Below are 24,738 nucleotides of genomic sequence, written 5' to 3' on the forward strand. Positions count from 1 at the left end.
TTTATTTTATTTGTAGTCTTTAAAAATAGCCATGATTTTTTTTTTGAACTTTATTAGCGATACACTGCCCATTTCAATAAATCTGTGTTCTCTGATTTCAGGCAGATGGAAACAGAGAGAGACTGTCTGAACAGCAATACAACAGACTTGTTGACTACGTTACAAAAGCATCCTACCACTTGGTTACTGTCCCTGTCCCTGTACAAAACACAGCACCTCTCATAGCTGCAGAACCAGTTCCAGCAACAGTAAAGACTCATCAGTACCTGGTTAATCCCATTTTTGCTCATGTATTCCTCAGCAAGTTTACTATGGTAAAAAATAAAGCTCTGAGTAGAGGATTTAACTGAAAACACTCTGCTAAAATGTTTCCAGATTTAAAGAACTACTATCTATGCAGTTGCCTAATAAGAACTTTACATTTCACATCACATGAAAACGTATGAGTGTAAACTTAAGTGTGCTGGGATATTGAACTATCACATTAAAAAGAAGAGTCCATTTTGCACTCAGTACATTTGAGACGAATTCTGTAGTCTGCTTTATGAGACAAAACTATATAGATATGTTATAAAATAAGCTGTCAGTAAACATCTTTTTATTTGGAAGTCTAATGTGTAAAGATTGACAGAATGCACAGAATGAACATTCTAATGTTCTTGTCTTTCTCTTCAATTTCTAGAGTGGTGCCAGTTAATATAAGCAACGTTTAGAACTTAGCTTTAAAGACTTGCTCAGGGCTGAAATTTGTACTGCAACTGGCCCAACCTATACAAAATTATTTTTTCTGTTCAGTTTGGAAGTACTTAGGTATGCTAAGTGAATTGTGATAACCTAGGGTTCCAGACCATTCCAATTTCAGTCCTTAATATAAATTAGTGCCTTTGTTTAGTTTGAAGAACAACTTGGTGACAACACTAATTTATGAGATTTTTTGTTTGTCTACCATAAAAGATAGCAATGTTTTCTGAAGATTGTTGAATGTATGTGCTATTGCAATTGTTTAACAATGTATAATTATGCAAGAGTTCTCATGGACTATTAATGAGGGATCAGTAACTTACATTATATAAAGCTTTACCACTTTTGTTTAGCCAAGGATACCAAAAATGAGAAGGTAATTTAAATCATCAACTGATGCAAAATGCATTATTCAAAGTATGTTCCATTGAGTTACATCCAGGTAACATCACAATTGCCACATTGGTTATATTAACACATTTTCATTTTGATCAACCTATCCAAACTAGACCACCACAGCAAAGTCAATTTGGGTTCCATTGTAATAATTCCAAGTCATGCAATTGTAGTAGCAGCAATTCTGGGTAGGTGCCAGCATAGGGAAGGCTCATCTATATACATGCTTGACTTGAAGCTTATATAGCCATGTTTAAGAATATACATAACTTGAACTCATGTTTGTCTCATAGTTTTCTATAAAATAAGAGATTCAGTGCATCACTGAAAATGCTATTTAATGCTATGAGATATAGTTTCCTCTAAAAGCATCTTGAGTTTTTAACTGAGCAAGTTAGTAGCCACTTTATCTGCTTTCATATAGCCCCATTAACCACTGTCATCCAAAATTAAACCCATATATCCATTGGAAAGGACTCAGTAAACCATAAAACTAATGCCTGGTTTCATTATTGCTGGAGTATTCAGCAGTTACACTAAATGGCAGACTCTGAAGATTAAATGGCAGATTCTGAAGCAAAGTATATACTTGTGACATAGAGCTCTACACTAAACCATCAACCCAGGAAAAGTAAAGTAAAATTCATGGATGTAGGGCCAAACCATTTTAGACCATACAGCTGGGTTACTAGATCAGTTATCAGATTTCTCATTTCCTGTGTAGATTAATTTTTCAGAGACCTCTAGTATGGTAATAGTGGATGTTTTTAAATGTATCTTTTCTAGATTCTTCAACATCTGTTTTCAACTTCGAATTGTAGAAGAATCACCGGCATAAAATAGCTATTAGATGAAATAGATTGAACTGGGATCAGCAGGCTTTAGATTCAAAAAGTGTGTTTGCTCTGGGCTCTTATCTATTTTTATTTAACACTTTGGTCCTAAGCATTTCTTTTTCTCTTTTCCTCCCCATCCTAACACCCTGCTCAGTTTTTCAAGGCAAGAACTCAACATTAATCTGTCCAAGGCCAATCTGTACTACAAAACTATGTTGAAGCTAGGTACTGGATTTAAACTGATTTAAGCCAATTTTCACTAATGTTTCCATTACATTTCTAGGCACAGAGATTTTGAAAGCTCTTTTGATTTTGTCACATATCTTATGTGTTCCATTTTTAAAATATTCAGGCTTTGAAAACTGGATTTATCCTCAGTACAAACTAGGTACACCCTTTGTTAAATGTTTATAAGTTATTGGTTAAACTAGTCATTGTTTACTTACACTGCTTTAAAATATTGTATTTTATAATTGAATCTTTCATGAGAAATAAAGAGTTATATTGCCACTTTGTTTGTTGACAGTACTGTTATAGCAATTTGATTCGAAAGAAAGCATTTATAAAGTGCCAAAATAATAAACTAGCACAAACAGGACAGGTTATAGCTAGAGTGAAACAACAAAAAATTGTTTAACGCTATTCTAAATTATAGTAATTGCTGTACAAATCCAATTAAACTGCTGACCTAGCTACAGTTCTGACAAAGGTTCCACTCTACAAAGCTACTTTTTATTTATCATTCCTATTATCTCTGAACACCACCTATACTGCAACTGGCTTTTAAGATTCAAATTAGTTTCATGGCTAATCATAATATTTAAATATTTATTTATAAGACTTAACTACCACTTTCCTGCCCATAACACATTTAGGGCAGCTAACCATTTTTTTAAAAAATGTGTTATTTACAATCTGAAAATTTTTTAACGATCACAATTCAAGCAGAAAACACTTGGCTAAAGAAAAATATATTTTGATCACCAAAGCAGGAAAAATGGAAGCTGAGTGTCATGCCTGAGAGTATAATTTGGAAGCAAAACAGAAAAATATCCTCCTTGACCTGCAAGAGACCACAAAAAGCAAGGGCATCTTTAGAGACCCTTCCCATGCCATGCAGTTCATAGCAAGCAATGCATGGGATGGTGAATCCTGGAATCCCTATGGCATCACTAAAACCACTATGCTGTGACTTAGGAAATCTGAAATACAAATTGCGCTTCAGTTGTAAACACAATGCATTGTTAGGTAACTCAACTGTCAGTCTATAGTCCTCCCACTATAGTTAAAATATAGTACTATAAAGTATTATTCTAAGGATTGCAACTAATAATGTATATGTCTGAACACTGAAAGCATGAAATAATTATTAGGTTCTATACTATTTTTGCGCACTATATAATGTTCACCACCATAAATGGTCCTTACAGGGCCTTGCTGGTCAGGGAGAACAAACTTGGGCCAGAGGTTACCAGTGCAATCACATTTTTACATAAGGACTAGACAACCCATGAGCCACTCAGTCACCAGTTCAGATATATCCTTACCAGATTCCTCAATGTCTTCAACAATAACAGCTTCTAATGTACTTGAAAAGTTCTTTAAAAATTCATTGAGGATTCAGAGATGAACTGCCTTAAAGCAGCCATGTTCAATTCAGGAAATGGTTTACAACAGGTGTCAAACTCACATCATCACGGGACTATCGGGACTTTTTTCCCCTTCGCTAAACCAGGCGTGGGCATGACCAGTGCATGATGCATCTGGCCTGTGGGCCAGAAGTTTGACAGCCCTGTTTTATGACATCTGATACATCAGAAAACAACAATTCTGGGCCAGATGGGTCAATGCCTGACAGAATTATCTGGATACATTATCAACATAGCCTTTTTGGTCATGAGTTCATTTGCTTGCTAGTTTTTTTCTTATGGGCAGACTGATAGCACCAGAATCTCTTAAAGGAACAGCATTACTAAGAGCAACCCAAATTTTTACCAGATTGGGGAGTAACAGCAGTGACAACTGAAAAAATGAAAAAAAAAAATCCAGCAATATCTAATAAGAAGAGATTTTGGATCAAGCAGTAAGCGACCAGTTAGTTGAACAAAATCATTTTACTTATCTACTAACTTCAAAACATCCAAAGGGCAGTGTGTCATTCATTTCAACAATAAACAGTGCTCCTAAATTTCTGGACGGGCTTTTGTAGAACTAATGCTAACTTAGATAAGCTGCTTGTCATGCCCCTAGTGGAGACTGACTCTGAGGGAGAGGAGGAACAGCTGACAGGGAGTGGAAGGGTGGCTCCCGGAGGTTGTGGAAGAGGCTGGGGAAGGGCAGAGGCCAAGCTGAGCAGAGGAGAAACCCAAGCCCATCCCCTATCCGTCCTAGGGCACGCAGGGAGGAGAGGATGAGGGAGACATGGTCTACTCAGGAGGAGGGCCTTCATCCTCTTCATGGGCTGCAGCTATGACAACTGAATAAGAGGACATGCGTACGGGCAAACGCTGGAAACAAAGGGTGGAAATATCTCTATGGTACCTCTGAGTTTGGTGTCCTTCTGTGTGTTCTGTTATCTGTGGACGTCCTCCAGCCCTTATCTTGCCTGGTTTGTGTTGTTTTTTTCCCTCCTTCTTGTAACTGCTTGTGTGCGAGTTTATTGTCTTCCGTCAAGGATATTTGGAGCTTGGAAGCAAAGTGAAGGAATAAAAGGGGCTTCACCTGGTTTTTGTGACTGTGTTTATTTTGTATCCCCACCCTGGGTCATCATACTGCTAGCCTACCGTAGCACAGCTCTTAAAGCCTAAAGCATCCATTTGCATCTGCCCACCCACAGCTATGTGGCATGTTTCCATAACACCTGTTACAAAGTGAAGTCTTGTGAATAGCAGCACTTTGTACTTTTTCACAAAAGAAAAAAAACTGGTTGTTACTGAACAGTGTGCTTATATGCAAGATAATAAATGTTCTGAGAAAAAAAAATTATTATGGTAAATGCCATACACTTGACCTTCACATGGTCACTGAAAACAGTCGTCTTCAATTCTCTTTTTTGCCCACTTCTCTGTGAAGCAGAACCTAAGAAAGGAGAGGGAAAAAAAATTGCTTCCAACTGCCAGCACTGCACATACTGTTGCTAAAAAGAAGCTAAAAAGATCCATGGATAATATCAAGATTTTTCCTGCTGTCCCTTAGACTTGACACCTTTTCAGTATTTTATTTTAGAAAGAAAATTTTAAAAAAATTATGTTACTAGGGATATTTCAGCCTGGAACATTGTCCAAGGAGCAGGTGTTTGGGTTAGAACAGGGGTCCCCAACCGCCGGTCCGCGGACCGGTACCGGGCAGCGGAACAAGCCTTACCGGGCGCTGGTTGCTGGGCGCCGCCATCTTTTTTGGTAAAAGCGCTTCTGGTGAGCTTTTCCGGGTAGAAAGCTCACCGGAGCGCTGTTTCGTCATAAAAGATGGCGGCGCCAGCTTTCGATGAGCTTTTCGGGTAGAAAGCCATTTCTACCGAAAAAGCTCACCAAGCGCTGGAGCGCCGCTCATCTTTTATGAATAACAGCGCTTCGTGACGTCACCGAGCGCGCCTTTCGTCATAAAAGATGGCGGCGCCCAGTTGACGCCTGGATACCGGCCGCGGCGCCCAGCTGATGTCGGAACCGGGCCGCGGCGTCGAAAAGGTTGGGGATCCCTGGGTTAGAAGACCTCCAAGGTCCCTTCCAATTCTGATGATGAAACACTGCGGTACTTTCCATGAGCTGCCAATTGAAAGAAGCCAAGACACACTCTGAGATAAGGATTTCATTTAATGAGCACAATATAGCAGGGCCAACATTGAAGGTGATCGTTTTTGATCACAATATTCAATTATTTTGCCTCCAAAAGGAAGCTCTGAAAAAGAAAAAGAAAAAGTAAGTTATTAAGAACCTGGGATTTATTCTCCCATTTTGAAAATGATATGCAAAATATAATCTTATGTAAGATATAAAATATTTGTTTTATGAAGTCCAAAAGGTCTAACAGTTATAACCCTAAAACAAGTTCATGACATGAAATGCCACTGCAAACATAATTAGCCACCTTGTGCCTTAGTAGTAAAGCTTCTAACAGCATGATTTGAAAACTGGTAAAAATTAGCAGCAGTGAAACTGGCTACATTTTTCCAAGAAAGCACATGAATATTAGAATTAAGAAAAGCACATCATCAATAGATCAAAAAAAAACCCCATAGGAGTGACTTCCGTTAAAACAAATAAATCTATCTTTTTATTTTATTTATTATTTTACTTTGCTTTAAGTGAATTACAATCTTTTATTCTGTATTTCAATATGCACCAATAACAGGTCTGTGCCATTTCTTTGCTAACAATGTGAAAGTGATTTAATCAGTCTTGTTTATGCCACCCAACCCGCAAAGCTATTCAGTTGCCTGCCTTCTCCCAGAAAGGGTTTTGACTTCCTGGGTCAGGGTGGGAAGAAAATGTGTGGCCTGAGATCACCCAGCTGGCTTCTAATAAGGGAGAACTTAAACCTGGGAGCCTCACTCAATGTCAGCACTTCAACTGCTATGCTACCCTATCTAACCTAGCTTAAAAGAAACATTCCCTTGAATTATTGAAGCATAAACTGAACAATTGCTTACTTAGGATTAATAGATGTCATTAGGGCTTCACACTGTGAAACACTCCTGCTTTTTTCTTGTCCTCAAAGTCTTTTGCGAAGTCAAATGTTTTATAGAAATCTCTGTATTTGTTTTGCCTTTCTTGAATGAAAAAATACTGAAGAGAAAAGGTTACTGTTACAAGGCTTTATTTAATACAGGCAACTCGATTAAATACTAAATAAACACATTTTTAAAAAATAAGAGCAATGTCTATGAAAGCACTGCTCATGGGGAGCTTAAATTGTTTACAAAATGTTGAGAAAACTGTGATGCAATGATGAAAAACGTGCACACTGTTAACACTACAATCCTGTACCTATTTACCTGGGACTTACTTAAGGACCCTAATTGGGACCAGAATTCTCCTTACGAAATGAAGCAGCCATTAAACAAAACGTGATACCACTGCTTAGAAATGGAAGTTCTGGTACAAGACTTTTGACCATTTGTACTTATCATGGCCTCAGAAAGGGTGCTTTATAGCCCACAAACCACTTCCAGCTGAATAGAATAGAATAGAACAGAACAGAATTCTTTATTGGCCAAGTGTGATTGGACACACAAGGAATTTGTCTTGGTGCAAATACTCTCAGTATACATAAAAGAAAAGATACATTCGTCAAGAATCATAAGGTACGACACTTAATGATAGTCAGAGGGTACAATAACCAATCAAATCATACTAGGAAACAGTCAATATAAGCTGACATAAAACATCACCATCCCCACTTCCTGCATTCACATAAATGCATTTTGGGCACTTGGACACATGTTCACACATGCAATCAGTTGTCAAATGCTCTCTACAATTATGTTATTGCCATTTGCATTCTCCTCTGCTGGTTTTCCCAGATAGTCAAAGAGGAAGCCAGCAGGGAAGGTTACAAGCCGCTGCCCCCTGCCAAAAAGTTTCCCTCTCATCTCTGGGGGCTGACTGAAAGAGCTGCTGGCTGAGGAAAACCGACACTCCTCTTCAGAGTGCAGAAACAAAGTTTAAATCATGAAGGGTCATGGCAAGGACCTGATCCGCCATCCCCTCCCACTTGTGATTGTAGGACTGTAACTTTGTTACTTGTATCCTTACAATTTATATTGACTGTTTCGTAGTATGATTTGATTGTTGATTGTACCCTATGACTATCATTAAGTGTTGTACGTTATGATTCTTGATGAATGTACCTTTTCTTTATGTATACTGAGTATTTACACCAAGACAAATTCCTTGTGTGTCCAATCACACTTGGCTAATAAAGTTTATTCTATTCTATTCTGATTCTATTCTATTTTATTCTATTCTCTGAGATAGAACAGGTTCTACATTCACCTTGCCTTCATTTACTAACTGGGAGGTGCCCACCCCCCTTGGAACAAGTGGTTGCTTTGCAATACCATGGCTAGCAGCCAAGGGTGAGGGAGGAAGCAGGGGTGGGATTCAACCTGTGTTACTACCGGTTCGGTGATGTTTTGTGCACGCATGTAAAAAACCTTAAGCTGTGCAGTCCAGACACCTGAAAAGTGTTGCGTGCAGGTGCACAGCATTTGAAAAGCCATTTTTTTCCTGCTTTTTCAACCTCAGCTGTGCCGTGCAAGGCAGCTGAGGTTGAAAAAGCAGGAAATAAAGGACAGGTAAGAGCCCAGGCAGCCGGGTGGGCCAAACAGCAGCAAACACAGAACTGGCTTGGTGTCGGCTGCTCTTCAGAGCTACCGGTTCTATAGAGCCAGGCAGAACCTTGGAGGAAGGTAGTGGGGACAATTAAAGCACACCCTGAGAGTGTAAATCTGTCCAGGTTGCTAAGCACCCAAATTTTGATCATGTGACAGGAGAGCACTGCAACAGCCATAGCTTCCATTACTGGCTGTAACTACCATTTGTTCAGCACCATCATAAATCACAAACACTGTGCAAATAGTCGTTAAACAAGGGCTATCTGTAATTTTGCAGGACTTGCCCAAATATATAAGAACTACACTTAAGAATTTTAAAAAATCCAGTTTATATTAAGTTTTAACACAAGAAATACTGACCTCCAAGAAAAAAAAGCTTCCTGTTACTAAGGTAACTCCTATCAGAAAATTCCTTCTTACAATTCTTCCCAGGAGCTCTCTCATTTGTGGTTTGGGCAACAGATTAGAAGACATGTTGAAGCTTTCTCCTAAAACAGAAGGGGAAATTAAGGGTTTGCTATTATGATCACAATATTAAGAACAACAAAAATCACAACTACAAAGCGTTCCCTATACCAGAAAAGGGGCATTTTTATAGAATTAATTCTTTGGATATTGTTTTATTTGTTAGAAATACATAATGTGTGGTATTTTCTAACAAATAAAACAATTTCCAAAGAATGGCCTAGGGGTACAACCTAGGGCTCTATAAAGGTTTTGAAAAGAGATTTTCGGTAATAGTCAGGACAAAGTTCATAAAGGGCCACTTTTCAAATTAAAGCAATCCAGTTGAAAGGTTCCAGAAGCTGCTGCTGCTGCTCTATGCATACATGCAGCAGAAACATTTGGGAGCAGCAGTTTCTTCTACACAGCAGAAATGCAACTAAAAATAAAGTGGCTGCTTTAACAAATAATAAGACAATCGGTTAAGTAGAGGACTCCTGCATTTTACAAAGCATCTCATTCTAAAGCTTTGCAAACTCCCAACAGGGATGCACAATGTATCCTTCCTTTCCACATCTGCATATGGGAGTTTCAATCTTCCACTTTGGGAATCTATAATGTTAACTGCCAGCCTGGCAAGGGCTCCCCGTGTACAGAGTCAACCTGCTGACATTTTTTTTTAATTATTATCATTATTCCGCCACTCGTCCAAAATGCAGCAATCCGTTCGGCAAACCCGGTCTTTTCCCGCACTACAATCCATAGCTTCCTCCATCACAGTTTACAAATAATCTATCATCTGCAGCATTCGCAAGGGGGACAGTTACGTCCTAATTCACGGCCAACCGACCGCAATGGAGAGAAGGAAGTCATGACCCCCAAATAGACGGACGCACCCAAGTCATCCCCCCCCCAGCCCACCACCTGCACCGCCACAGCCAGACCCCAAAGGAGTCCCCCCTCCCCGGAGGCACCGGACTGTCCCTAGCCTGTTCTTTGTGGACCGTCCCAGTGTCGAGCCCCGCCCGGCGTCCCCCCCGAGGGCAGGGAAGCAGAAAACCGCGCACGAGGCCTCCGCGGACACTCACGCCCGACACCAAAGCACCAGGAAGTTCCTTCTCTGACCCCTACGGACCCAAGGCCGCGCCTTCACTTTCAGAGGCTCGGTTCCGGCCTGCGCGTGCGCGTCCCGGGTACGAAACTACGGCAAGCACTCAGTCCAAACTTGCAAATCGCGGCAGCTGCTTCTCGGAGAGCGTCGGGGGGCGGGATTCATCGCCGGAAGAGGCGGGCTTTTGCCAGGCGCGGGGCGGGGCGGGGCTGAAAGTGGACGAGGCGCTGCGGCGCGACGAGGTTCGAGAAGAAATAAAACGCGGTTCGAGGTGCGGGTGGTGAGGTCCAAGCGGCCGAGTTGCTTTCCCCAACCTGGCGCCCGCGATCCGGCTATACCGGAGAAATGCAAGATGGTGCTGCGAACAGCTACTCTTGGTTCGCTTTTTAGAGCCTCCTTTACAGTGCAATGCGCTAATCGTGAACGTCCAAGGTGTGGCTCTTAGAGCCTGCCAGAATAAGAGAGAAACAGAATTGGAAGGGACCTTGGAGGTCTTCTAGTCCAACCCCCTGCTCAAGCAGGAAACCCTATACCATTGCAGACAAATGCTTGTCCAAGCTCTTCTTAAAAACTTCCAGTGTTGGACTATTCAACAACCTCTGGAGACAAGTCACTTGAGACTTTCAAGAAGAGATTGGACTGCCATTTGTCAGAAATGGTGTAGGGTCTCCTGCTTGGGCGGGGGGGTTGGACTAGATGACCTACAAGGTCCCTTCCAACTCTGATTGTCTGTTATCTGTTAAGTTGTTCCACTGATTAATTGTTCTTTCAGGAAATTTCTCCTTAGTTCTAGGTTGCTTCTCTCCTTGATTAGTTTCCACCCATTGCTTCTTGTCCTGCCCTCAGGTGCTTTGGAAAATAGGTTTGATTCCCTCTTCTTTGTGGCAGCCCATCAAAGTTCGGGGTGGCTAATTTTTGTCTAGCTTTTAATGAAACATTCGTGGCTGTTCCTGTGATTTGCATTGCTAAATTCCAAATTCCTCGCAATCCCAGGTTGTCCAAACGAGGAGCTGCAGTTTAGCCCCCCTTCCACATTCCCCCACCCAAAAAAAAGCCCTGCAAGAACATCTGGACAAGAATGCCAACAGAATTCATTTGAAACCCCTGCAATTTCAGGGATGTCATTCTAATCGTGGTTTGCCAACTGCCCTGGGGGAAGTAGTGGGCTGTGGCATCCTCATCCAGAGTGATTGATGGTCCTCCTGCCTGGTACCAGCTGGATCTGATGCTGTGCAGTTTTGGAGGCTGGGCGAGATTAGCCAGATACCACCATCGACATCATTTTTGTGGTTCTGGACTGGAGTTACTTCTGAAAACTGGACTAACAGCTGGCCTGTCAGATATAATTGGCATTGTTGCACACTGAATGCAGAAACAAGTCCTGTGTGTCACAATCAAAATCAGATTTGCTCCTTTTTTCTGGGCCAGGAATGAATTCATGGCAAACCGTTGATTTAGAACTGACGTGATGCCAAATATATTATAGCATTGTTTAAAAATTAGTATTTTAAAGTGGATGTTATTTAAAACAGACATCAGAATTTCAGACATTTTATTTGGATTTGTTGTACCGTGTTGGGCACACCACAAACATTTTGCTGTGTTATAAATTAAATTGGGACCAATTGATCACACATCATTTTTGCCATATTGTGACAAGTTTTGTTTTCTGTTGATGTTGAGTTCTTACTAAATTTACTGTTATATGGCTTCAAGAATATTCCTGATGTAAGTTTTGCCTTTTGATCCGCTGTTAGATCCCATGCAGTTTGCATACCGAGCAAATAGATCAACAGATGATGCTGTTAATGTGGCTCTGCACTACATCCTACAACACCTTGAATCTCCAAATACCTATGCAAGGGTCCTCTTCGTAGACTTCAGTTCAGCATTCAATACCATCATTCCAGACACTCTTCTAAGTAAATTAAACCAACTAGCGGTACCTGAACACACTTGTAAGTGGATCATAAGCTTCCTAACAGACAGGAAGCAGCAGGTGAAGCTAGTCAGAATCACATCTCATACCTATACAATTAGCACAGGGGCCCCCCAAGGCTGTGTGCTTTCTCCACTTCTCCCTATATACCAATGACTGCATCTCAAATGATCCATCTGTTAAAATACTGAAGTTTGCAGGTAGCACAACAGTGACTGGTCTCATTCGAGACAACAACAAATCTGCATACAGATGGGAAGTTGTACAACTTGCCTCATGGTGTAACCAGAACAATCTGGAACTGAACACACTCATACTACCACCTCTTACAATACTAGACAACACAGTATCAACAGTATAGAGACCTTCAAATTTCTAGGTTCTGTTTTATCACATGATCTAAAATGGACACCTAACATGAAAAACATCATCAAAAAAGCACAACAAATAATGTTCTTTCTGCATCAACTGAGAAAGCTCAAACTGCCCTAGGAGCTGCTGATACAGTTCTATAGAGGAATTATTGAGTCTGTCATCTGCACCTCTATAACTGTCTGGTTTGGTTCTGCAACCCAACAGGACAGACACAGACTTCAGAAGATAATTAGAACTGCAGAAAAAACAATTACTACCAACCTGCCTTCAATCGAGGACCTCTATACTGCAAGAGTCAAAAAGAGGGCTGTGAAAATATTTACAGACCCCTCACATCCCGGACATAAACTGTTTCAACTCCTTCCCTCAAAACGACGCTATAGAGCACTGCACACCAGAACAACTAGACACAAGAACAGTTTTTCCCCCGAAAGCCATCACTCTGCTAAACAATTAATTCCCTCAACACTGTCCAACTATTTACAAAGTCTGCACTACTATTACTATTAACTTTCTCATCACTCCTTATCATCCATCCCCTCCCACTTGTGTCTGTATGACTGTAACTTTGTCGCTTGTATCCTTACTATCTATATTGACTGTTTCCTAGTATGATTTGATTGCTTTTTTGTACCTGTTGACTATTATTAGGTGTTGTACTTGATGATTCTTGACTCTTGACGAATGTATCTTTTCTTTTATGTATACTGAGAGCATTTGCACCAAGACAAATTCCTTGTGTGTCCAATCACACTTGGCCAATAAAAAATTTTCTCTTGATAATTCTAAGTTGAGTTATAGAATTTTTATTACAAAACGATATCATATAAAATTATAGGCTTCCCATTTTCTGTGCTTGGCACTATTTTTAATGCAAAATTAGCTATTTCTACATTTTTTAAAGAAAATAACTTTATCTTAAAAAGTGCAGCCCATGTTTCTATTATATTAACACATATGAGCTACATGATGGTTTAAATAATTTGTATATATTTAGATTAAATGAATTTTTATTTATTTTCTTATGGAACACTTGGGCAACTTCTGTGTGGTATGTATGTATATCCTTTTTTTTAAATGTGACATTCTTTACCACTTCCTGCCTCTGAGAAGGTATGAACTTACATCAATCCATATTTGCCATCCCGGTATTAATTAAGTACTTGCCAACTGGAACTGGAACTTGATGAAATTCTAGAAGGGTATCAGCAAAGCAAGATGTTGAAGACAAATGGAAAACATGAACTAATAAAAAGGCTCAACCAGTGGAACTGCAAATTTTGCTTTTGAAGTCTTTCAAGTACTGCATGCTTTAATTTTGGAGTAATCTTACAATGATGAATGCAAAGAACAAATAAGCAGGAATGGTTTTTCTAACTTTTGGACCATATGAAGATGAAGCAATATGTTGATGGTTACCAGTGATTACCACAACTATTGAAAGCATTAGTCATTAGGTTGGATTTTTAATCACTGGCTTGCAAAAGCTTTGAGGGTGAGGGAAAAAAATAAATTTTGAATGCTCCTTTCCTTTGCTTTAAAAAAAAAAGACAAAAAGTACCAAACTTCATAGAAAGGTTTGCCCAAATAAACAGGACTATTTGGAAGCTTTTGACAAACAATGATTAGTTTGCTTCAACTGAAAAAGTGGAATGCAATCTATAAAAACATTTTGAAAGAATTGTTTAGTATTTTTAAGATAAAGCAAGACTTTCTTATTCTAATAAATACATGTGAATTTCTCATACCTGGTCTTTAAATACGAAGTCTTACTTAAGCATTCTCCAGATATTTGCAACTCTCAAAATTCTACAGTTAGTGTGGCCATTGCTAGGAGTTTATGACCACACATTTGGACATCTAGATTCAGGAAGCTGGACTAAGCATTATTCTATGTACAAACCAATGAAGCACAGAATTGGAAGGGAACAAAATATTATTGAAGCCATCTGCCAATATAGGAAAATTTCTGACATTGGTCATTAAGCTGTAGCTTAAACTATTCTATCTCTGGGAATCTTATTTTTTGTTTTCTAGTCTGAGGAACGGTTTCTGTATTGAATATATCTGCCTGTTATCAGAAGGTATGCCAAATTTGTGCTATTTTGACATCTCCATTTATTCCAGAAAGTCATCTCTTCAAGAAAAAAGCAGTTTGCTCCATTTGCCAGAATATTACAAAGTCCTGGTGATCAGAGAAAGTACCGTGTGAAGACTGGATGTTCTTTATGGAGAGCTGTCTTCAACCAAGCTTTGGTTTCTGGATTAGATCTGACTAATGGGCAGTTCCTGCCCTTGTTTTGTGTCTAGATTATAATTATATTATAATTAAATTGTCAGGAAATTCTTCCTAATGTTTATATACACTCTTTTCTGGGAAATAGAACCTGTGGACTGGATCCTATTTATCAAATGACAAATTTTCCTGATATGAGAGCCATTCAGATATTTTAAAAGATGATGATTGATTGATTCATCATTGTGTTCCATATGTTGTTTCTTTCTTTTTTTTAAACAAAGTTTTTATTTTTTACAACAAACATACGAATAAAACATAAAAACATAAAACCCTCTTTCAATTATATACATACATATACATATGTTGTTTCTGATGTCTAGTGACCACATAGATTTTCTACATCACATGATCTATCCTTTTAGGTCTTCCTTTGTTTTTATAGTAGTTTTATTAAAGATTACAATTTATAATAGCAAAAACTAATGCAAACTAAATATATTTAAAAGAATAAAACATACAAGAAGTGCATAAAAATAAGTAGAAAAAATATTTTAACATGAATTGGAGGACACATAGCTCAGGCAGTCATGAGGGATGGTAATCCAATTTAATAAATGAAAATTATTTTTTGAATTTTAGGAATCTATTGAAACATCCTCTTTATGAATGCTTACACGTGAACATTTCAATAGTGGTGATTCAGATACTATCAATTCATTCTAAGGGGATCTTTGTGGGACAGGGAATCTAGTTTCCTGGATGTACTGATTACTTTTACAAATAATCCCAATGCCATAGCAGGCTAACAACAGCCTAACAGATAGTCTGAAGTATATATTTTGTTAATACAGGATCTAAACCAGATGAAGGTTTTAAAATTATGTATATTCTTGCCAATGTGATTTTTTTAAAAAAATCTGCACTGAATTAGCCAGAAATGCAAACATTAATGAAAAATGTCATTTAGCAATGCCCTGTATTCATAGTCCATTATAATTTGGTGATTGGCTTCATATCAAACATCTCTGGAGAAATGAAGACGAAAAAACCTAAAACAATTCAAGTGAAAAGTTATAAACTACTAGTTTATTAACACGTTTATTAAGACTAACCACAATGTTACAAAACAGTGAAAAATGACTTGCTGTCAACAAAGCCACAAATTAGTGAATGACTGTCCATGTCTGCCATTTGTTTTTTCTAACCTCGTTCTTTACAACTGCTTTTCTCCAATCATTTCTATGTATCCTGTATTGTATTGTTTATCTCAAGATAATTTTATTGTATTTGATCAAATGGATGTCAAACTATGAAAAAATTATTCTTTTATAATTGTGTCAGCCTTAAAAGTGTCACAATCCAAACATAATAATTATTAAACGTTGCCTTCTATAAAACTGTTGCTGAGCATATCAATTAATTTTGTTTTGGTAATCTAATTCACACATATGCTATGATTAAAAATGCTGTTATATCTAATATACCTAAATTAAAGCTATATTAGGTAATGTTGAAAACTTAATATCTTTTCTTTAGAAAAACCACAATAGATCTGCTAATCTTTAGATGCCGCAAAGCATCACATTCCAAAGTTAAAAAAAAGTTTTAAGTATCACTGATTTTCTAATAAAAACATGCAAGTGTGTGTTTCACTCTGTCCTTAAAATAAATTAGACTGCAAACATGATTGGATCATGACTAAATTCTTCCCTGTTTTAGTTAAGATTCGAAAGACTGAGTGTAAATTGGATAAATCCTTATTAACATAGATCGTGAACTATTCTGGAAAACTGAGGGGTGGTAATGCAAGGGATGAAACAGTCACACAAAATTCTGTGTAATTATCAAGCAATGATATTTCTTACGACAGACAAATAAGACATCTACTTTATACCACTTCTATCAAAACCACAAGGAAACCATTATTTTACTGCGTGGGTGGAAACAATTCTGCAAAACCAAGTATCAATCAAGCAAAGTTTATCCTCCCTGACATATGCCTGGATTATATCCTTTATATAATAAGTCTGCTAAGTCTGATTCAGGATGGAGCTACTGAATGGGAGAAACAAGTTGTTTGATTATCAAGTGTTTGAAGGTATCATGGGAGACATATAAAGGATTAATGGGTTGACGTTTGGATTAGATACAAATATAGTCCAAATCTAAAATATGGGCACATCATATTATATTTGGCTGGAGAAAAAATTAAGTACCTAAATGGGAGTTTCTGTTCAAATATATGACATAAATTCTTGTTATAGAAAAGAAACAATCCAGAGTGCAGTTGTTTGACATGTGGCAAAGAAAACAAATTTCTAGCATGGTGAATCTGATCTTAGACACAAGGCCAAAATTAATGATGTATTCTGAATCTAAAGCAAATAATCTGTAACAGGTGAAGGCAATCATTGTGCAGAAGGACTTCATTTGTTGTTTTTCTTGCGGTTCCTCCTCCTCCTCCTCCTCCTTTCTGATGCCCAGAGGGACCAGGGGCAGGATTTGGTCCCAATTTTTCCCTTTTGGGATGACATGTTCTTGGAGAACGTTGAAACCATCAAAAAAAAAAAAGACCACATATGGACCACAGATATTTTCCCTCTTGATACATACTTCATCATTTAACATGAACATTGCAAAAGGAAGAAAGAACTAATGTATTTGAATCCTTCAGCAGAAATCATCCACAACTCAGCTCAAGCTCTCACTGTAATTTATAGTACAAATCAGATGTTGCTGTGAAACAATATGGTAGATAGTCACAGATGTTGCTGTTTTGGAGCCCTACAAATTGCTCTATCCGTGGATCAGCCCTGATGTTGTGGGGAATGTTTTCCTGAGACTTCTATATAATGAAAGCCTTGAAGTTAGCCCCAAGAAATACATGTTGCATTTCAGAATCCTTGTGAAGTATATAGGCTTGTCAATGAGCTGCAAACCTCTCAAATATTTTGGAAGTAAATTAATTAACAACTTTTCCTTCACTAAAAACAAGAATATAATAGCACAGGATTCCCAGTCTGACACTGAAAAAGTTGTTGTCTGCAGATGATAGGAATTGTATCCTAACAGATAACAGATAATCAGAGTTGGAAGGGACCGTGTAAGTCATCTAGTTCAACCCCCCGCCCAAGCAGGAGACCCTACACCATTTCTGACAAATGGCAGTCCAATTTCTTCTTGAAATTCTCAAGTGATGAAGCTCCCACAACTTCTGAGGGCAAGCTGTTCCAGTGGTTGATTGTTCTCACTGTCAGAAAGTTTCTCCTTATTTCCAGGTTAAATCTCTCCTTGTTCAGTTTCCATCCATTATTCCTTGTCTGGCCTACAGGCACTTTAGAAAAGAGCTTGACCCCTTCCTCCCTGTGGCAGCCCCTCAAATATTGGAAGACGGCTATCATGTCTCCCCTGGTCCTTCTCTTCACTAGACTAGCTAAGCCCAGTTCCTGTAACAGTTCTTTGTATGTTTTAGTCTCCAGTCCCCTAACCATCCTGGTTGCTCTTCTCTGTACTTTTTCTAGAGTCTCAACATCTTTTTTATAATGTGGTGAACAAAACTGGATGCAGTACTCTAGGTGTGGTCTTACTAAGGCTTTAAAGTATTAATACCTCACTTGATCTCGATTGTATCCCTCTGTTAATGCAACTTAGGATTGCATTAGCTTTTTTGGCGGTGGCTACACACTGCTGGCTCATATTTAGCTGGTTGTCCACTAAGACTCCAAGATCCCTCTCACAGTTACTGCTATTGAGCCTGTTTTCACCCAATCTATATGTGTACTTTTGGTTTTTCCTGCCTAAGTGTAGGACTTTACTTTTCTCTACATTGAATTTCATTTTGTTAGATATAGCCCCAGTGTTCTAGTCTGTCAAGATTCATCTGGATCTTGAGCCTATCTTCTTGGATGTTAGCTATTCCGGCCAGCTTAGTATCATCTGCAAATTTGGTAAGTTTCCCTTCTATTTCCTCATCTGAGTCATTAATGAAGATACTGAAGAGTACTGGGCCTAAACAGAACCTTGTGGCACCTCACTGCTTACTTCCCTCCATGTACACTTAGACCCATTAAGGACTACTTGTTGAGTACGGTTTGTCAGCCAATTGCAAATCCATTTAGTGATGGTACTATCTATCCACCTTTTTCTAGCTTACCAAGAAGCAGGTTGTGGTCTACTTTGTCGAATGCCTTGCTAACATGCTAACTAACATACTAACATAGCCATTAAATTGTAGAAGGCTATAATTGTACAGTATATTAAAAAAGTCCCATTGGCACTGAATGCACCAGAATTGGTTTCCTTCTTTTCTTGGTTATTTATCTCTGAAAAAAATGGGCAAATCAGTGAGCTACGTACATTTATTTCTGATAAATTGTGGTCCCACTGTGAAAGCAAACCTATAATTTGTTCACCAGTTTCTTTAAAATTTTGATGGTCCTAGTAAGGAGGGAAAGACACATAGGATTAATATTATAAGAAACAAAAAAAAATATGTAAGAAAGAAAATAAACACAATTCCTATGGTTCCAAAGAAAAATCTAGGGGAATAAGTTATTTTGCCTTTTCACAGATAATTCCAGCTGACAGTTGCTTCTAACTTTCTGAATATATTGTTTAAATTATTTAATATAATTTTTTCTATCTCTTCCTAGCACATATATTACCTCTCTGAACAGTTTACAGCATTTAAAAACAGTACTAAATTTAAATAGAAAATATTAAATAGAAATCACCTAAAAGATAAAACTAAAACTATTAACAAAAGCAAATATAGAAAGATAATCATTAGAGAAGAGACAAGAGAGACCATTTTCTAATAGGTATGTTGCCTGTGGAGAGAATATCTGCTTAAAAAAGAAAATTGTTGGAGAAATACCAGCAAATAATGAGCCAAGGGATCCTTCCAAAGTAAGGATTCCAAAAGCTTAATTAAAAATATTTTCTCTTGCCTCAGTCAAAAATATCTCTGTCACAGAAAAAGGCTTTTCCATAAGATCTAGTAGACCAGGATGAGGTGACCCCCTAAGATATTCTGGATCAAAACCTTTAATTTTTTTAAAAATAACAGCTAACACTCTAAATGGTGCTAAGAAACAAACTATCAATGCAGACCTTGGAGGACTGTTGTACAGGTAGTCCTCAACATACAAACACAATTGAGCCCAAAATGTCTATTGCTAACCAAGACAGTTATTAAATGAATCACTGCAGTTGTTAAGTTCGTAACACAGTTGTTAAGTGGCTTCTCCAATGACTTTGCTTGTCAGAAAGTTGCAAAAGGTGATCATGTGACCCTGGGACACTGAATCAGATTGCAAGATCCTACCCATATTCTTGGAGATACCTCCTAGTTCACAGGTCCCTAACTCCCAGGCCACCGCCCATTACTGGGCTGTGGCCTGTTCAGAATTGGGCTGCTTGAGCAGCGGGCTGGCATACATACACATGCACATAACTCAACTTGAGCTGTGCGCGTGCTGGCCCGCTGGCCTGCTGCTCATGCAGCCCACTTCCCCTCCCCCACCCTCCCAGCCAGCCTACCAAACCGCAAAGGTTGGGGACTGCTGTCCTTTTTGAAGATAGCCCCAAGAAATATACTATATGTTGCAGAAATTCAGTCTGGAAGTAACTGAAGCATGGGTTTACATAGTCAAGTCTGAGTTTATCAGAAATATTTTCTGCCTTCAAAACTGGCCACATGATCTCAAGAACAGAGGCAGTTGCTTTAAAGAGTTGCAGACAGGTGGTGTGGTTGCGCTCCTGTGCATTTTCAAATTAGAAGCATGGTTCAACTACAAAGAATGAAGGATGTTCATACGCCCAATCATTGTGTTTAAATGATAGGATTGTGAATCATTAATTCCCACATATATGGGTAGCTCAAAGAAGAAGAAAAAATCTGCTTCTTCATAGAACCTTTGGTATTAGAAAAAACCAGCTTTCTATACATGCCTGATCCTCTATATCATCATTGCAATTAAATGTACCATTGTTTAATTTCCAGCCCTCTGTGTTTGCTCTGATTTGGTTACCATTAGGGGCGTAATAGATGAAGTCTTAAAAAAAACATTCAGTAAACATATTAAGAACGTGATTAACTATTTCCCACCAAAACTGGGGCCTGAAACAGTTAACATTTGGTTGAACAATTCTGAGGAAAGCAAGAATACTAATATTTGTGAACTAGAATCCTGCAGTGTTTATATGACATCATTGTGCAGATGGTGAACTATAAATTAAGCTAAAAATATCAGTGTCAACCATTATTTTTTTAAAATGGACTAAGGCAAAACCAGGAGAAGAGGAAGCCATTACTGCATTTGCCCACTGCAGGTAGAATGACAACAGTATGAAGTCAGAAATGCAGGGACGGAAGGAACAAGCATGTTTTTAGGCAAGCTGATGAAAAGCTTTCTCTGCCAGCTTGGAAGGGCAAATCTCCTATGTAGGCAAGAGAGAAAGAAGCACATCAAGGAGGATGGGGCTGCTTATACTTGCATGCTTCTCCTGGACTGAATCCACAAGGCATTTCGTGCTTATATTATTATACAAACTGAGCATCTAATGAAGCGATACTATCTGTTATCAACACAGAAAATTAATTCAGCCTCTAGAGACATACTTGCAATAACTTTAGGTGGTAGTGAACGTTGCTTCACAAAAGCTGAAGTGAAGTTTGCTGGGAGAATAGATTTTTCGGAGCTTATGACTGTATCACTTTTCAGAGTGAGGAAGGATGGGAGACCTGGGGAGGGAAAGAGAAAGAAATGAAAGAGAGAGAAAGAGACAGAGAGGAAGGAAGGAAGGAAAGAAAATAAAAGAAAAAGGAAGAAAGAGAAAGAAAGAAAGAAAGAAAGAAAGAAAGAAAGAAGAAAGAAAGAAAGAAAGAAAGAAAGAAAGAAAGAAAGAAAGAAAGAAAGAAAGAAAGAAAGAAAGAAAGAAAGAAAGAAAGAAAAAGGAAGGAAGGAAGGAAGGAAGGAAGGAAGGAAGAAAGAAAGAAAGAAAGAAAGAAAGAAAGAAAGAAAGAAAGAAAGAAAGAAAGAAAGAAAACCATAATAAAGCTCAATGCCTTCAGAGAACATACTATTGTGCTTCACATAATAAAGAAATGAACGTTAAATGGACGCACAAAAAACCTTTCTGGAAAGCTGACCTGAATAAGCAGATGCTGCAACTGATTTTTTGTCTAAATCTTCTTGAATCTGCAGGAGAACCCTTTCTTGTTCAAGAGCTTCTATGTACTTTGAATAAGACCAGAAAAACTGCAACAAAGATTTAAAAAGCCAAGCAAGCAAGTTAGGTGAGTATGATAGTGGGCAATCCTTTTTTACATCCTAAGATAATGTTAGCAGTTCTTGCCTTCAGAAAACTGAGATTGTAATAAAAGAGAATAAAATTATTATGGCATTATTTATCAATGGGGCAACATAATCATTCATGTGGTTTCCTAGCACCACTTGTAATAAGAAGGAGGATTTGCAGTACAGACATTTGAAGAGGTTGAAGAACCAATTTCCTCCAAGGCTGTCGTGTGATATCTGAATTTTATATCAGATCAGTACTTTAATTATTTGGATTTATATCCTGCCTGTAGTGGCTAAGATATTGAATTAATCTGCACTTACAGCTTGAATATGCTCGTATCAAACATATGTTCAGATATTTGCCAGGGCTATTTGTCTCTTCTCATAAATATTTTCATATTATTTAAAAGACAGCAGGTCTTACCTTAGTCCATTTTGCAATTTTAAGAAGGGCTTTTATTTATTTTTTAATTAATAAAAATAACCTCAACATATTCATTCAACATTTTTAAATTACATTTTTTTAAAAAGCTTCCATTCTCATTATTTAGCAATATGCAGCCCCTGTCATGAGAGACATTCATATAAAGTGAAATTGATATGAATTTCAGACGTGCCCAGCTGTTTGCTCCCTTCCCCCCCCACACACAAAAAAGGGGGAAGAGGTCCTAATGAATGCTAACAGATTCATTTGCCCTTAATTAAACAATAGCATTCATTTCTTAAAAATGAAACTGGTAACACATCAGAAAAAGCTTTCAATCTGTTTCCTAAATCCACTGGATCATTCCAGATCACCACTGTGCTTCAGGAAGGACTGACAGAACATGATTCAATTACCGTACCTCTCGGCCCAATCCAGAGAAGCTTGACGATGGCGAAAATTCAGTTATACTCAGTTTTGATTCAATAGCTGAACCTATTTTCCCAGGAACAGAACCTTTCTTCCTTTGTACCTAGCAATAAAATAAATGTTCAATTATTTCTGAAGTAAATTGGGGAAGAAATGGAAAAATTATTAAACAAAGACATTACTTGGTTTGAATTGAAATCAGCAATAGAGAACCAGAAAAACAATAAATCCCTGGGACCAGATGGGATTCCAGGGGAGCTGTACAAGGCAATAGCAGAACAAATAGGACCTCTTATGGTGGAAGTTTTTAATGACGTCTTATTGGCAGCCAGGATGCCGGACTCATGGAGGGGGGCATTGATTTCGCTGATCCCGAAGGAGGATTCGGATCCCCGATATATACATAATTATAGGCCGATTTCACTGTTAAATACTGATTACAAAATATTCACTTCTATTATAGCAAGTAGAGTGAAAAGAATGTTAAATAAGCATATATATATGAAGATCAAAATGGATTTCTCCCGACCAGACAAATCAGGAACAACTTAAGAATAGTACTAGATGTCTTAGAATTTTACGAAGCCCACCCCAAAAAACAAATTGTACTTATGTTTTTAGATGCAGAGAAGGCCTTCGATAATTTAAATTGGCATATTTTTAATCCAAAAAATTTATAATATGAATTTAGGCACCAAATCTGAAAATATCATAACAACCATTTATGATACACAACAGGCTAATATTATAATAAACGGGGAATATACCCGCCCAATAAAAATAGAAAAAGGAGTCAGGCAGGGCTGCCCACTCTCACCCCTGCTCTTCGTATTATCATTAGAAGCATTACTAATGCGAATTAGACAGAACCCAGACATAAAAGGATTAAAGGTTAAGAAAGAAGAATATAAGTTGCAAGCGTTTGCAGATGATATGATTTTTTTCATTGAGGAACCAATAGAAAGAGGACAAAAATTGATGAATGAATTAGAACAATTTGGAGCAGTAGCAGGACTTAAAATTAATAGGAAGAAAACAAAATTAATGACTAAAAATTTAACAGAAAAACAGAAAATAGAACTAGAAGTTATGGGAATACAAGTGATAAAGAAAGTTAAATACTTAGGAATATGGTTGACAGCACATTGTAAGACACTTAAGGAAAATAATTATGATAAATTGATGCAATAGGTAAAGAAGGATTTAGAAACCTGGGGCAAGCTGCAACTTTCATTATTAGGCAGGATTGCTGCTATTAAAATGAATATTCTTCCAAAATTCCTATATATATTTCAGATGATCCCAGTCAAAGTACACACATTTTTTTTGAAGAACTTAATAAAATAACTGTAAAATTTATCTGGCAAGGGAAAAAACCGAGAATAAATTTAAAGGCAATGCAGGATATGAAGAGCAGGGGAGGGCTGGCACTTCCAAATTGGGAGTTGTATTATAGTGCAGCCTCTTTAGTATGGTTGAAGGAATGGGTGAATTTAACCAATAAGAGAATATTATTCTTAGAAGGCCATGACTTGCAAAGGGGGTGGCATGCTTTTTTATGGGATGTAGGGAAAACTAGCCAGAAATATTTTGACAGACACCTAATCAGAGACTCATTATTAACTAATTGGAAGAAAATACAGAAAAAACACTATTTAAAAATACCAATTTGGATTTCAACAATGGAGGTGATGATTCACCCAAATAATCTGGATATCACTAAAATGATTAAATATAAGGATCTATTGGATACACAAGGAAATTTGAAATTGTGGCAAGAACTTCAAGAGCGGGGACTAAAAATTGATCAGTGGGCATATCTTCAAATTCAAAGTAGATATAAACAGGACAAGAAAGAATTTGGAATTAACAATAAACTCCAGCAATTAGATAAAATTTTATTAGGATCAGGCAAAAAAAATATAACAAAATTTTATAATTATTTATTAGAAGTAGAATTAGAAGAAGAAATTGTAAAAGGGAACATGATAGCCTGGAGTAGGAATATAGGACGTAGCATCACCATAACAGAATGGGAAAAGGTCTGGGGTAGAAATAATAAAATTACAAAATCGGTATCATACAAAGAAAACACCTATAAAATGTTTTATAAATGGCACCTTCCTCCTTCTAGATTAGCGAAGATGCACCCCAATATGAGTCCGAATT

At 37.8% G+C, this 24,738-nt stretch overlaps 3 protein-coding genes across 7 annotated transcripts in view; 1 reads left to right on the forward strand and 2 right to left on the reverse strand.

Moving 5' to 3' along the window:
- VPS13B (vacuolar protein sorting 13 homolog B) overlaps positions 1–2,483 on the forward strand; it is a 319,343-nt gene extending 316,860 nt beyond the window's left edge. For all 5 annotated transcript variants that reach the window (XM_026690439.2, XM_026690425.2, XM_087962041.1 and 2 more), the window contains exon 62: positions 102–2,483. In XM_026690439.2, coding sequence (XP_026546224.2) covers positions 102–350 — 249 coding nt within the window. In that variant the 3' untranslated portion in view covers positions 351–2,483. The remainder of the gene's footprint in view (positions 1–101) is intronic.
- Positions 2,484–5,764: 3,281 nt separating this feature from the next.
- Positions 5,765–9,975, reverse strand: COX6C (cytochrome c oxidase subunit 6C). Its single transcript, XM_026690415.2, has 4 exons — positions 9,837–9,975; positions 8,665–8,792; positions 6,619–6,754; positions 5,765–5,867 (listed from the first exon to the last, which is right to left on the reverse strand). Exons 2-3 carry the CDS (start codon positions 8,776–8,778, stop codon positions 6,638–6,640), a joined length of 231 nt encoding a protein of 76 aa, XP_026546200.1. The 5' UTR covers positions 8,779–8,792; positions 9,837–9,975; the 3' UTR covers positions 5,765–5,867; positions 6,619–6,637.
- An 8,051-nt stretch (positions 9,976–18,026) lies between these two features.
- Positions 18,027–24,738, reverse strand: part of RGS22 (regulator of G protein signaling 22) — a 93,427-nt gene continuing 86,715 nt past the window's right edge. The window contains exons 25-28 of the mRNA XM_087962044.1: positions 22,562–22,672; positions 21,566–21,674; positions 21,035–21,157; positions 18,027–18,849 (exon numbers count right to left, since the gene is read on the reverse strand). Of these exons, the coding sequence (XP_087818170.1) occupies positions 18,833–18,849; positions 21,035–21,157; positions 21,566–21,674; positions 22,562–22,672 (360 nt within the window). The 3' untranslated portion in view covers positions 18,027–18,832. The remainder of the gene's footprint in view (positions 18,850–21,034; positions 21,158–21,565; positions 21,675–22,561; positions 22,673–24,738) is intronic.

Source organism: Notechis scutatus, chromosome 3 (assembly GCF_049901735.1).
Source record: "Notechis scutatus isolate UNSWTSFEM ecotype Mainland chromosome 3, rNotScu1.2, whole genome shotgun sequence".
Classification (NCBI taxonomy): Eukaryota; Metazoa; Chordata; class Lepidosauria; order Squamata; family Elapidae; genus Notechis; species Notechis scutatus.